The sequence below is a fragment of the Sprattus sprattus genome, assembly GCF_963457725.1.
Source record: "Sprattus sprattus genome assembly, chromosome: 3".
Taxonomy (NCBI): domain Eukaryota; kingdom Metazoa; phylum Chordata; class Actinopteri; order Clupeiformes; family Clupeidae; genus Sprattus; species Sprattus sprattus.
Window position 1 is genome coordinate 42416203 of NC_137922.1, and position 15458 is coordinate 42431660.

A 15458-nucleotide genomic window follows, 5' to 3' on the forward strand; every position below is an offset into this window, starting at 1 on the left:
TGAGGCATCTGGGTGTGTTTGTTACAAGTGCATGTCTAATAATTTGCTGTAGATGGCAGCAGAGAGCCACGCGTGTTATGGAGAACAGTACAGTACAGTTTGCTACATTCAAACGAGCCATGGTTCATTAGCAGGTCTCCCGTCATGAGTGGTTTTATGCTTAAGTACGTTAACAAGAAGAGGTTCTATGGGAGAGTAAATGTTCACAAAGACTTGAACACTTGAAACCATTCTGAAGGAGTAGTAGTGTGATGGCGTTGGTGCAGGTTAGGTGGCATATCTTACTTTGTCTCCAGCAGCTGTGTATTCTCCTGGATGAGGTGTTCCACTTCACGACCCATACCTGAACCGAGAGAGTAAGTAACACATTTTTAAAAGAGTTTCGGGCAAGACACAACAAAGGAAAGATCATTCCAGATGATCACAGGTCAGACAGACAGGACAGAAGAGTCTTACAATAAACAAGCAGAGGAAGACTGCCTTACCCAAGAAATTAAGGTCTGACAATGCTGTGCAAAACCAGGGGGAGGAAGAGAAAAGGATGAGCAAATAAGGTGAGACATGAGATGGTGATCAGCAGTAATGAAAGAGAACATCAAAGTCATGAGCTGCTATAAACTTTCAAGGTAAAACAAACAAAAATGACACCTCAGAACACCAAGGAATAAAAGAAACTAAACGAAAGAGTTCCTGTCTTTGATCCTCAGGAAGGAAAGTAACAACGAAGATGAATGCATCCTGTGTTCTTTGTTACTGTGAATAAAAGCATCTAAATCTGTTGTGTGCCTTGTTTGATTAGGCTGACGTGTCACAATGTAAACAAACTGGTAGAGGCACAGCAATGCTGTAGGTGTGGGATACTGGCCCTTAGAGGAATGTCCAGAACTACAGCAGAAACCCTAGCCAGGCCTACAACAAGCAAATCCCTGTCCAACAGTTCTGCAGTGAGCAAACACCAGCTCATACACCTTAGCTCTTCGGCTATAACACCAGCTAGTACACCTTAGTTCTTCAGCTATGAAACCAGCACATACACCTAAGCTCTTCAGCTATGACTCCCTGCAGTGACCAAACACCAGCTCATACACCTTAGCTCTTCAGCTATGACTCCCTGCAGTGACCAAACACCAGCTCATACACCTTAGCTCTTCGGCTATAACACCAGCTCATACACCTTAGCTCTTCAGCTATGACTCCCTGCAGTGACCAAACACCAGCTCATACACCTTAGCTCTTCAGCTATGACTCCCTGCAGTGACCAAACACCAGCTCATACACCTTAGCTCTTCGGCTATAACACCAGCTCATACACCTTAGCTCTTCAGCTATGACTCCCTGCAGTGACCAAACACCAGCTCATACACCTTAGCTCTTCAGCTATGACTCCCTGCATTAACTCTAGGCTTAGCATCAGAGGTAGTTTTCTCTGGTTTTAATCTGGTATGTTTGAGTTGGTTTTGTAGCCTCTGGGAGGACTACGGCGGAGCCAAACAAAACCCACACTACACTGGAGGAAGACGGGAGAAGTAGAGGAGATGAGAGAGCTGGAGGTGGAGCTGCACAGTGTGAGCGTGTAGAGACAGCGGCTAAGCGGGATCATACACACCAGAGTACTCCTCTGCGGGGAGGGAAGAAAGGCATGCAAAGAAAGAGGGGTTAGAATGAGAGGTGAATGAATGAATGAGTGCATGAATGAATGAATGAATAAGGGAGGAGTTCCTTTACACACTGAGATGGTTAATAATTAAATGATAACTAAAGTAGGGCCTTATGATATCCATGATGCAGTAAAGGTGGAAGGAATCGTGGAATTCTGTTAGTAAAGGATAAATCACAGTTAAATGTTGTCTGGGAATTCCCCGCCCCTTCACTGCATTTCATTTGCTCAGTTAGTCTGGCGAAGTACTAAATGGAGGTCCACTTCACTCACGTAATTGGACAGCCTTTAACCAATCAGACCAACCATACTATACAACGATACAACGATCGGTAATAAAGCAAACACATATTTTTTCTGTATGAATTGTTCCAGAGCAGGTTTCTGTTCTATTTTCAAAGAAAACTTGCCTTTGAAATCATCCAAGACAGCCGCGAGAGCAGTATATAGTGTTGCTGTGCTTTCTCTTTGCTTTCGCTTTTGTAACGTTGACGTGGTTATTTTAAATTCGCCAATGGCGCGCCAGGGAGCCAAAAGCCAGTTTGTGATTGGTTCCAGAGATTCTGGAAATGTTGAAATGAACGGCTATCCAAAGTTTGCCAGACCCACTTCAGAGGCAAAATCAAATTGGCCGGAGGAAGAGGGGCGGGACTTCCCAGACTAAGTTAAATGTGGAATTGGACAGAATTCTGTGGTTCCAAATATTTTTGCCACATTGATGGTGAACTGACACATCCCTAGTCATTGTGAACTGATCAAGAAATATGACCAGATATGTCATTAGCGCAGCAGCATCTGAATAGTCTTACAATAACCATAAGCCTTAGAATGTACATTTAGGCGATCATAACAAAAGTGGCTTTGTAAGGCAATAAAATGGAATTGGGCCAACAATAAAACGGATTTCATTGGGCCCTACTGAAGGGGAATGTTCAATACTACAGGCTCTCTACTTTAGTTTCTTGTGAAGAACCAAATTGAATCAGTATTCTGGTTCTTATCTGAAAGTGGATGCTAATGCAAATTGATTTGTAGCGAGGGAGTCGAATGTGCATTTTGCAGGCTGTCAATTTCATACGGATGAAATTTCACACAAAACCACTGACTCAGCCCTGGTACCCAGAGATGGATGCAGTCTGCAACCCCAGTAGAAAGCCTGAAGCTGAACTCTATCCCCATGTCATAGTAACGAGCGTTCACATATAGTCACACACACAAACTACACAAACATACATCAGGACGGTCTATGAAATGGGAGACTGGAGACGAAAGGCACACAGTGACAAAAGAAGGACTTCATGACTTTAACCTAAAGCTAAAGACAAACAACCTAAAGACAACCTAAAGACAACCTAAAGAAAACCTAAAGACAACCTAAAGACAACCTAAAGACACTGGGCTAGGCACCCTCACTCAGCTGAATGCTACTAGTATGACATGGACAGATCCAACTTGATGTCACTCTGGAGCTTTGGAAATGTATAAACAGACTACGTCACCCCTCTCGCTCTCTTACCCAGCAGGTCTGCGCCCTCGTCTACGTCTCCTATGAGGTCGGTACCGGCTGAGGAGAGCTCCTCGAACAGCGATTCTGTGTTGCGGTCAAACGCCAAGTTCTCAATCCCTTTGGTTGGAGTACTGAAGGAGGAAGAGAGACAGAGGTGACCAAGATTAGGGCACACAGACAAGCAGAAGAAGCAGGGCAGAGTAAAACACTGAACATCAGCGGTGCTCATCTTCTTATCGTCAAGACCGCATCCCCGCACACTACACTGGTTCGTTAGCTGAACAAACATTTTGATACAATCGAGACTTCCAAGAGGAGCCACACTTTTAAAATGGATGTTACTGGGCGGTAGAGTTCATACAGATGCAGGGTTTTTTGTTTTGACCTGGCTGGTGTTACCTGGATCCTTTGCAGCCACTCAGGTCCATGTCCAGCTCAGGGGTGGACTCGATTATCGCCTGCACTTCTGACTTCTCCTCAGCATTTTCTTCTGAAAAACAACATCGACGTCAATTAAAATAAAAAAGTTACAAATATGATTACAGATAACTATATCCATGAATATGAATATTATAATGATCTTAATAAAAACGGAATGCACATCTCAGGAATTTGACACAGGCACAGGCTTACCCTAAATAAAAGTGACTAGACCCATATTTGCTACACACCTTGAATCATGGTATGTTATGAAATGTCCAACATTCTGCACCATTACTTTGGACCTCTAAACAGAAGGATCTGCCCTTACCTGATGAGGTTGTGTTGGTGTCCATGCCAGTGCCTGTGCCTATTCCCGTGCCCATTCCTGTGCCAGTGCCCGTTCCCGTTCCCGTTCCTGTGCCTGTTCCTGTGCCCATGCCTGTTCCTGGTCCTGTTCCGGTGCCCGTCCCTGTTCCTGTGCCGGTGCCTGTGCTCGTTCCTGTTCCTGTGCCCTCCTGCACCGTGAAGTTCTTGCTGTTGTCCGGCTTCCTGTCGCTGCTGTCCAGGTTTCGGTTTAGGCCATTTGCCTCCTCTGTCCGTGGCGTGTCTACCGATGCCATGGTGGAGTCGGAGGTGGCGGTGGACATGGGCGTGGCAGACTTGGAGCCTCCCCGGCTTGCGTCAGAGAGCTCATCCTGCAAAGCCATGAAAAAAATTTAGTGTAAGAAATCCACACCTCAAATGCGGATGCCACGTAAGAATCCCGCTCCAATTCAGATTTCGGACACAGGAGCTAGGAGGTTTAGGACGCTATACGGAGGAGGCTTGACGGACGCAACCGAGATCAAATTTGTTAATACTATAAGACGCCCGTCACCCAACACCTTCACACAAACACAGGGCAACCCCACCACTCTGCTGAGGCACCATAGAGTTGGAAGACAGCAGGCAGGTAGAGGTCCACACTGGAAATGTATTATTAGTTAGGCCTGTATGGTAGAAAGTTCTGTTGCCATGCCCTATATACTCGCTGCCAGCCAGCCAAATTGACTATAGTTTTAATACAATAATTGTTCCTGGAGGTAGCGGTGAGAGGTTTGCTGCAGGAGACATAAGTCACATCCTTTGGCTTACCAGCAAGTGTTAATTGTTGGCATTGTTGGGTTTCTTGGAAGGGTAACACTGCGAAGTGCAATCCATAGTTAGCCTTCGAAGAAATGGCTTTCACAAAGGCCAATGGCTTCACACTCCCTCTCAATCTCTCGCTCTCTCTCCCACTCTCTCTCTCCCTCCCTCTCTCTCTCTCCCCCACTCTCTAACACACACGCCCCCCCCCCCCCCCACCCACACCCATTCACTTCAATACAAATCCTAAGGTCTTTCTTCAAAGACCTACAAAGAACACTGCTTGTTTACATCCCTCGTCACCACTCTACTCTGACGCTCAACTGGCAGTTTGTCTTGTTGGTGCAGTGCAGCCAGTCAAATCTCATCAGTTCTCTGTGTCCTTGTCACTTTAAAACGTGCCACTGCAGGCGGACACATTGATCTGCCCTGACAAAGCCAAGGATACCTACACACCATTGCTCTTCCTGAAGACAGGCAAGTGCCTTGTCAGTTATTTTTTTAAACGTATAGATTCTATATCTACATCTTTATTATAGAACAACATTTCAAGTTGTATATAATTAAACATGTTTTCATTGAAACACATCCAGATAAACAGTACAAACATACTTTAAGAACAGAGAAGATTAATACACTAAGAAATGAAAGCATCACTAATGCCAGCATAAAACTACCTGATTCTAGTTACTGCAGGTTAGAGTGAAATTAAAATCCAAATGAGATTCTATTAGAGGCCGTCTACAGATTGAATGTGCGCATCATTAATACAGACCCAACTACCCCAGTGAGAGGAATCTCATGCAGCATCAAAACACCACTACAGGAGCTGCAGGCAATCACACAACACGCCGATGACGACTTCAAGTCTGTCCATTTGCTCACACCGTTAATCATGACCCATTAGAAAGAGAGGTCATCCCAGATCATTTACTTTGCAGAGATGGGCTTTTTTATCCATGCAAGGGCAAGATGTGCATTTCAATGGAGAGCTTACATTAACTTATCAGGAAACCTCTTTAGAATGTTATGATAAAGTCTGACTTAATTATCCTACAGTTCTGCGCACATTATGGCTTTTTCCGGATAAGATCGCCCATCTCTGTATTGGAGTGGTTGCATGCAGCACAGTTCATGGCCTCTGATCTACACGCACACAGAAATGCAATGAAATGAAGATTTGTCGTGAGGTCGGGCAACAGGCAACTACAGGCCACAGGATTGTTTGGGCCTTTGCCGTGGGGATCAGTGTTTGTCTAGGTGATTTTTTTCATTATTCGGCATTCGCTGGGATAAGGACCGGCTACCTGCGTCTCCTCCAGGGTATTCTCCCAAGCCTCCAGCTGTACCTTACCCTCTCCGGGCCTGGGAGGCTCGTCCTCCTCCAGCTGCTCGGAGAGAAGGGGGTTAGAGTGAAGTGAGCTGTCGTCAGTGATCACTACAATCCTGTCTGAGAATAATAATAACTAAAACATAATTAAAAAACTCCCTTGGTTTTTACCCATGACCCCCTGAGTGCTTGTATGGCACTGTCCCGTGTGGGTAAGGGAGAGTGCGGCTGGAGAGTGGAGGGAATATGTCCGCAGTCAGTGTCACAGCATGGCATCCGAAAACAAGGGCAGATGGCTCTGGCCCTCAAAGACTACTCATTCCACAGGGGAAAAGGCTTGAGGGATCTCCATCTACTGCACTTGCCAAAAATGTTGTGTTGTTGGGTATATTTATATATACAAGGATATATTTTAGGCCTATAACTGTAGACTCTAACCATTTTAGGTAAATCAAAAGATATGAATATAATGCATATAGACACATAAATATAAAATGTACATTCACATAGTGCACTGCTATAGAAACACACAAATAAACTCCACACATTTAAAGAAAAAAAATAAATGTTTAGTAATAAAGAAGATTGATGTTATACATGAACTGTAATTTGATCGTTTTTTTTTTTCCTGTCAATCTAGTTATTTGCAGGTGACGGCCTTCTATAAAAAGAAACGGGTCACATTCAATTCAATTAATTATGAGACCAGCAATTAATCCACAGTGAGCTCCCAATGTCAACTTCAAACAAAGTGCTGAGACCTTTTAAACCCTTACCAAGGCTATACAGCTCAGCTTCCCGTCACTCACAAACACACACACACCTCACACACACACACACACACACACACACTAGGGGTGGGAGGTATAGCAGTATTATAGTTGTCTATGGTGTTACTGCATGAATTTTGCAACACGGTCGATACCAGGATATTTTTTAAAAGCATGAAATAAAGCAAACAAATCTCCCAAAATTTCCTAAATTTCCCTCAAGGTAAACCATCTATCTATCTATCTAAAAGCATGAAATAAAGCAAACAAATCTTCCAGCAAACAGTGTTAGGTGACACACCCCTTCACAGCAGCCTAAACCCTAATCTCAATACTTGTTGCCCGTCAAAGTCCACAACACATGAACTAAAGCTAATTTAATTACGATATTTAATACAATGAGCAGGGTCCTAAGTGCAGACAGACATGGCTGGGTCAGTGCAATGCTCCCACGCATAATCGCTTTAGTTCATGGGTGACTTTGCTCGTTGAATGAAATTTAATGAAATTCGGGCCCTCTAACTTGTCTGTAAATGATGTTTCGAGAAGTAAATGTCGTGACATGCACCAGGAAATTCCTTAAGCCTAAATTTCAACAGGCTGGTGTTTCTGGCTATTAGCACTTTGGGAGTTAAATCGGACTGAAATCGGAAATTGGACACATGTGTCCACATAGACTGTAGCTTTAGTGTCCTGTTTTTTTGTAATGACAGTCATTCTGAGTAAATTGTGCGTGTAGTTAGGGGCCACATTATGATATTGTTTTCCCCTAACTGTTAATTTAGAGACACTCTCCAAGCCACTTTTTTATGTGGAAAAATGTTTTCCATACCTTTCCTGATATTCGTACTCTTATTTCTTCTTTAGAAGTCCTAACAAATATTTGTTTGCATAACTTTGGTGCTTTTGCTCCAGGAATGATATAGTATTAAGTGTATAAACTTTAGATGATAAAGACCATGGTATAATACCAATACCATCCATACAGTTTAAAATGAATGGTGGTCCATACCGGCGTCCACCCCCAACACACACACACAGAAACCCAAAAACACACACTGGGACACACTCACTCTCGTTTCCCTCTCAATCTTAAAAAGCCGTGCCCGATGGGAGTGTACACTTTCAACAATCTGGTATCATTCACTTTCCTTGTTGCCATGGCAGCATTGGCTCAACCAGGTCTGGCATTTTGGTCTTCACCTGATGGGAGCCCTTACAACTAGGAGTCAGCCCCCACTGACATTTGTCTGGTCCACCTGATGCACTCATGCTGTGGCGGTATGTCGCTTGGGCATGGGACTATAAAGGAAGAGATGTGAAACCCGATGGCTGGGACTCACTCAGAAAATGTCGAGTCACAACAAGACACAAAGGAGAGTCTGTGTGTGTGTGTATGTGTGTGTGTGTGTGTGTGTGTGGTCCACCGTGAAGAGGCTTTTGTGCCGCCAGTCCCCTGAGGTGGTGCCACCAGAGAGGGAGGGTATGGGACTCGGACCGACCAACATGAATGCAGCTGGTTATCATGTGACCAACCCCAAACATACCGGCTTTAAAATATCATTTCGACTAAGGTTTCAAATTCCTTGAACTCTTTTTGTTGAAGTAAATAACAGATCACTGCAAAAACGCTTATTTTGCAATAAGGCAGGAAACAGCCCAGCTGATAACGAGGAGGACGTCAGCAGGAAAATGCAATGTAATCTTCAGAGACAAAAATAGGCTTTTCCTCCAGCCGTAGCAACTGCTCAAGTAGGTCAAACGTTGGCAGACTGAAAAATGCAGCAGATGAGGAGGAACTAATGCATTTAAATGAATGAAGCGCCATTATGGCATATTCAAGGATAGTTTGAATAAGAAGTAAAAAAAAAAAATGTCATAGATGGGATTTTGACATCCACCACATTTTTTCCACATACTAAGAACAGTCTATAGACTAGTATTTTGATGATCTAGAGCCATTCTGAAAATATCTACTGGTCTTCACAGCTCCTCATGCAGTTCATCCCTAATCATGTACAAGACTTCCTGTGTGCTGTGAAATGCTGTCTGTCTGTGTGACTGTGTGGCAGACACAGGCTTGGTAGTAGATCTTGAAATGTGTGCGTGTGCCAGACTAGACGCCGCCCCGTCATTCTACGCTTAATATTTGAATACTCAACTTCCACGGAGTATCCAAATGTGTCCATGGGAGCCATTACTTAACCGTACAGGAATGATGCAGCATGTTCCACATGTGCACGGAAACCTGACACGAACCGAAGCGGAGATGAACCGCTGCTGAAGTGCTGAGCGCTCACATTCTTCCAACCACGTCCTGAATGGAGCTCCGATGATGAGAGCATGTGATTTTACAACCACTTCACAGAACAGGGGAACAGTTGGTCTGTCCATCTGGCCCACTGCTACGCCAACATGTTAAATACTTAATCTGACTTAATATTCATGAGGGATCTTGGCGCCGTGGTTTCCACTGACAACACAGAGGTGGTCTCTACAGGAAAAGGGGGCGCTCAAGACTCACATCAGCCTATACTTGATTTGACCTTGGCAACGCATTGGCCTATACTTGACTTGACCTTGCCGATCCCTCATCCCTCTGTAGTCCTACACAACCACTTCATCCTGTGGAAACCCAACTCTTTCCTCTCTCTGGGCCTCATGTCCTATCTATCTATCTATCTATCTATGTCCGCTAATTTCAGTAATTATCTGAAAACTCACAAAAGGAATCTCACGCATTCCAAGAAAACTCCCCCCGGTATGAATGGTGTCTTTAGCGTTTGTGGCATTAAAGTGCCGGTGACCTCAGAGGGCCTCTTCAGTGTAGGTGGGAAGGTTGCCACGTGAGATCATAATTGGCACCACATTTCCCTGGGCCCGAGTGGCCTTTTCAAACAGCGCTTTAAGGATGCTGAACACATCTCAGAGTGCCTCCCACACCAAAGAGGGCTTCCTCTGGTTTGGCACATCCTGGTCTGGGGGGGGGGGGGGTCTTTGAAACATACGATGTTCCACAGAAGGGGGCTTTGAGCAGGAGGGAACAAACTCAATGGGAGCAAAAACTGATGTCGTAATCCATTAGGAACTTGTTGAGATCAGAGTGCATTTCCTGGAAGCGTGAAAGAGCCAGAATACAGACTGTCCTTTGCCTGTTTAGGGGAGTCTTCCTGGTTGCTATAGTTCAGGGGGACTACACTGAGGGGGTGAGCTGAGCTCTTGTTTCATACATACACATTCATACGGAGCTATAGGTTTGTTCTCAATATGGGTCTTTCAGTATGGGGGGTGTTACGCTATTCAGAATTGGAAATAGATCAGCAAGGCATAAAAGAACAAATAAACACATCAAATCAAATAATTTTCCGGACATCTAACATTTAAGAGGGTAGTGGACTAAGGGGAGAAACAAACAAACAAGCCAGACAGCAGATGATGTAGCACCTATGGGTAGAGTAGTCCGGTCTACCCACCTGGAGGCTGGTGTTGGAGCGCGGGTGGCTCAGGTCATTGTGTCTCCAGGTGTCCCTCTCTGGAGTCTCCACAATGTCCCTCCGGAGGTCAGGGGTCAAGTTGTCGCCCCCTGGCAGGGGGAAGATGCCCATGGAAACAGGTCGTTCCTTTCTGCAACGGAGAGGACATGAGCAAATAGACATCCTGTTAATACCAGGTAAACACTAACAACAAACCTTTGCTATTAACTTTAGAGAGTTTGCCTTAGGCCAACACACTGTGTGCAAATAATGATTAGGAAAATCGAAAAGAGGTCATCAATATGGATCAATGAACATCATAATGGATCAATGAATCAATTACTTTCTACGCTGATTTCTACCCCAAACTAAAACAAACTGGATTTTTTGAGTTAACAAGTTTTAACCAATATGGAATTCACTTATTCTCCGCTCAGGTCAAGATGTTCTGTTTACTTTGATCTCCCTCGGGGCTTCTCCATGACAACCCGAGTTAATGTGCTTTTAGCTCCGGCCACCCCCCTCGCTCTTGAATTAATGTTGAGGAGAGGCAGCAGCCTTCTCACTTCAAAGCCCTCGCTGTTGCCTGAAGCTGGCAGACAGAGAAACGTAGGTGGCTGATTTGCTTTCACCTCCATCACTCGCTCCCCCTGGACTGTACATTCATCTTTCTCTCTCGCTGTCTCTCTCTCCCTCTCTCTCGCTCTCTGTCTTTCTTTCTCTTCGACTCTCTCTTTCTTTATAATGTCTGGTGGTGTGAATGTGGTGAGGGTTCAGCTCTATTCACTGCTGCGTAGCTGAACTTGCTGACTGTACATTCTGTTGGGAACGCTAGGCAGAGGCGAGGTCACTACAAGGCCAGTGGTGTGTGTGTGTGTGTGTGTGTGTGTGTGTGTGTGTGTGTGTGTGTGTGTAAGATCACATGGCCCAGCACCAAAGAGTAGGGATTGGGTTATACCAGTCAGAGGTTAGGTCAGAATGATCACATTGCAACTGCAACATCATAAACGGAGATTCAACACACCAGTCACATCACTGATTTCCTGTATCCTGTTCTAAAAGACACATCAATCAGAAGCTCATCATCACCAGTACCCTGACGGCAGTGGCTGAGAGTTACTAAAACAACACTGGTGATGCTACTTAGTACAACCAATAAAACAAAAGATACATAGCCTTGCAAACAATTTTGGACATCAAATATTGATGCAACTACAGATTGTGAACTACAGAACATTTTATCCACTAAGGAATCCGGATGAGCCATCAAATTCTACTTGCCACTCAGCGGGTGGAGGTAATAAATGATAAATGAAGTGTCAATCCTTGCATACGTGTTACAAAAGCTAATGAACGGAAATACATTTCTCGCACAGCAAGCACTATAACCTGAGGTCTGCCACATCACAGGAAAACATTGTTTGATATGCAAAATCCTGCCAGAGTAAGGCAGTCCAAGATGGCAATGGTAGAAAGACAGGCAGACATGTCATACACTTTAATATAGAAACTTTTCGATTAAACCTTTCCCATTACCTATGAAAGATTGCTCTGAAACAGGATAACCTCTACATAGTAGGCTAATTGTGCTGTGTTGTTTTTATTGATGTATTTCAAAATCACATCTGGGTTCACATCACAGTTGGACTGCAACCTATTAGGCAAAGGTTTTCCGTCCCCTTTGAGAACTCAAGATACAGTGTATCGACTCCATTGACAAGTCAAAAGCATCTAATCTTTGACTGTTAACAAGGGAAAATTCATGACATGAAGAAAACTAGTGAATGTGACAAGCTGTCTCAAAATCACATGAGCGATAAGAAATACTTTTTCTCTTGCATGAGAACAAAAAAATCTGAGGTAAAACTAGGCTTCTACTGACTGGCTCCAACTGGATGCTACTGTGGAGAATTCTGTTCCCTGCCTGAAGCCCTCCGAGAGCAGTTCTCTAAAGGAGACTAATCTTCTCCGGTTCTCCGGTCCTCACCTCGGGTGTCTGAGTAATTGTCTTGGCTGGATGTGTCAACCTTAAGCCAAGTCCCTTGGTGGCTCCCTGTTTTAAACTCTTTGCGGTCACAGACAAACTTTAATCAAAGTCCTGTTTGAGTGGGTGTGAAAGACAAATAGTATTACTATAGAGACGACACCAAACTCTTTGCCCAAATACACATACAGACCAAGACTGGGAGAAGGCCCAAATCAATCATACCTTGATTGTTATTCATTGCACATACTACACAGAAAAATATCATCCTAAGACTGGCAGCTCAAATCTTTTTTAACCTTCCCTGAAATAAAGCCTTGTGACAAGGACAGTTTCCACCTAGTTGCCTGGCCACTGAATCAGTAATTCACAGGACAGAGGTGAAAGGGAAGCGCTGGATGTCAAATGCAAAGGCCAGCATTCTGCTGCGCACATGAGACAGCCCATAATAATAAGCCCACAACAATGGGGAGCCCATCCCCATGGAGACCAGCTCTTGGACGCTAGGGAACAGAACAGTCAGCCATCACCCACCGGTGTGCCTGTCCAGCTGAACAACAGCAGCGATACCTACTGTGCCTGAGAAGGCCCTGGACTGGTACAGAGGGCTCTCATTAAATCGCCTTATACCAAAAAACATCTTCCCATAAATTCACAGCGTATGCTATTGCAACACTGATTAAGGCTGATCAAACAACAAAGGCAATCGAAACTTTCAACGTCTATCTTGCTCTTACACACACACACATAGACATGTTTACCATACTACTGTGACGGAGTGAGTGGGAGAAGAGTGATGTCGGTCCTCACTTTCTCCGGTTAACCTTTTGTTTTTACCTTTTGTTTTTTTTAGAGAGAGAGAGAGAGAGAGAGAGAGAGCGTGAGAGAGAGGGAGGGAGAGAGAGAGAGAGAGAGAATGCTCACAATGACAAGATGGTAAACAAATAGGAGAGGGGAGTGGAGGGAAGACAACAAACATGAAGCAGAAGTGAGGGGGGCGGGTGCATCACCAGTGGAACAGAGTGGAGTGGCGCAGAGGTAAAGAGAGAAGTGGGACAGAGACTGAGACAGGAGGGAGGCAAAACAGAAGCACACACACAGTAACACAGTCACTCCAAACACACAGTCCCCCCTCTCGTTCACACACTCTTCCTCTTTCCCACCACACCTTTCTCACTCACTCACTCACTTCTCCCTCTTTCTCTCGCTCTCAACTCGTTAAGACTTTCTTGCTATTTTCTCTAACCCTCTTCCACTCAGTTATCCCACCCCCTCCCCTCCCTCCGCACATTCCTCTCGTTCTCTACCTCATTCCTCTCCTGCATTCCTTCCTTCCCTCCACTCCTTCTCCTGACGTACCTGCTGATCCCGGGCAGGGAGTGTGTGATGGCGGGCAGACGGCCCGAGACAGAGTAGTGCACGAGCAGCAGCACCGAGAGTGACACCAGCACGGCCGAGTTGACCACCACCGCGCCGCCCACGAAGCCAAACACCAGCAGCAGCATGCAGCCGGGGCTCATGGTCGCCCGCCGAGCGCTGCCACCACCGCCGTGGCAGGTCGTCCCCGAGCAGACGCCACCACCGCCGCTAACGCTGCCGTCAAAACCCGTGTGTCGCTAGAATCGGCCGCCTAGTGTCCACCGCTGTCGCGCTCCCACGCACAATCCCATCAGCCTTGTGTAAACCACCACAGCAGGAGCAGGAGCAGGAGCAGGAGCAGGAGCAGGAGCAGGAGCAGGAGCAGGAGCAGGAGCAGGAGCAGGAGAACTAGCAGCGGGAGTCGAGGTACGGAGAGGAGAGGAGGAGAGTCCACCGCGTGGAGCAGTGTCTAACTGTATGCGAGTTTGTGTGTGTGCGCGAGAGAGATGGTGAGCAAGTGTGTGTGAGAGCGAGGGTGGGTGGGTGGCGGGTCCTGATGAATGTATATGAGAGAAAGAGAGGGAGGCAGAGAGGGAAAGAGTGCCGGTGAGCGTGCGAGAGAGAGTGTGTGTGTGTGTGTGGCTACAGTTGCGCTCAGAGTGGTGACGTCGTGCCTCCCTCCCTGACACACAAGCGCAGGCACAGAGAAGAGGGGAGGGGAGTGAGGGAGAGTGATGAGAAAACTAGGGGACCAGCGATGCAGCAGCTGTCTCCTGCTGCTTTGTGATCCCTCTCTATCTTTCGCTCTCTCTTTCTCTCTCTCTCTCTCTTTCCCCCCTCCCTCTCCCTCTCTCTCTCCCTCATTTCTTCACAGAGGAGCTGCTCTTTCTCTTTTGAGCCAGACAGAATAATGAATAGGGCTGATGCCACCTCACTGCTATGCGGATGGCTCCCCCCTTGCCCTCCTCTGTTGTTTTCCTTCTCTCGCTCTCTTTCTCTTTCTCTCTCTCCCTGCCTCTTAGGCTGCAGCATCACCAAAACAGCTCATTCCAAACAACCCCCCCGCCCTGCTCACTGGAGAAGACGCTCTTAAACCACCGTGGGAGCGGGAGACAGGGCTACTGTAGTGAATTGATCCTTTATCCTCCTCTCACTCCAGTCAGTCCAAAAAAAAAAGGAAGGTAATTCCTAAATCCGTTGCCCAAACGAGATTCAAATCGAGGATAAAAACACTATTGCAAAATAAAAAATTGAGGCCATTGACCACTGACAAGGTTGTTTATTTGATATTAGGACTACAATTATTCAGTTACAAGTGTAATAAAATAACAATAACAAAAAGTTTTAAGTTTATGCAAGTGCAGGTTCTTCCAAATTCACACAAATATAACATTGAGGCCCATGTTGTGAACTGTAGGCGTGCCTTTAGGGCTGCTGTCATTACATTAAATGGCCATTTAACGAAGGCTTCAGTCTCAGTTGCATGCGGACACAGATGTATCTACGGTCTATGTCTATGCCACAGGTTTACTGTCAGGCTGCTATCTAGCTTAGCTTGAGTCAGTCAGTCAGTCAGTGAGTCACAATTTCAAAAGTAATCCACTAATCCCCTAATCCAGCAGATGGACAGTCAGCTTCTATCCACTCCACCAACACACAGACTATTTTCAGCCAGCAGCAGCCATTGCGCTTTCAATAAACCCCACAGCAGTTCACGTACACATCAGGAACACAAACAAAACCTAAAGCAGCCTTGACACATCAAAAGTGGAAGGAAAAGACCTTAATGGCTTCACTTTTGGGACAGACACACAAACAGTAGAGCAAAGG

At 45.5% G+C, this 15458-nt stretch overlaps 1 protein-coding gene across 1 annotated transcript in view; it reads right to left on the minus strand.

Annotated features, from left to right (window-relative positions):
• The window catches only part of spag9b (sperm associated antigen 9b), a 49378-nt gene that overhangs the window by 13895 nt on the left and 20025 nt on the right, over positions 1 to 15458 (minus strand). Inside the window, exons 5-9 of the mRNA XM_080834860.1 lie at positions 10286 to 10436; positions 3916 to 4282; positions 3564 to 3654; positions 3174 to 3295; positions 286 to 343 (exon numbers count right to left, since the gene is read on the minus strand). Of these exons, the coding sequence (XP_080690986.1) occupies positions 286 to 343; positions 3174 to 3295; positions 3564 to 3654; positions 3916 to 4282; positions 10286 to 10436 (789 nt within the window). The remainder of the gene's footprint in view (positions 1 to 285; positions 344 to 3173; positions 3296 to 3563; positions 3655 to 3915; positions 4283 to 10285; positions 10437 to 15458) is intronic.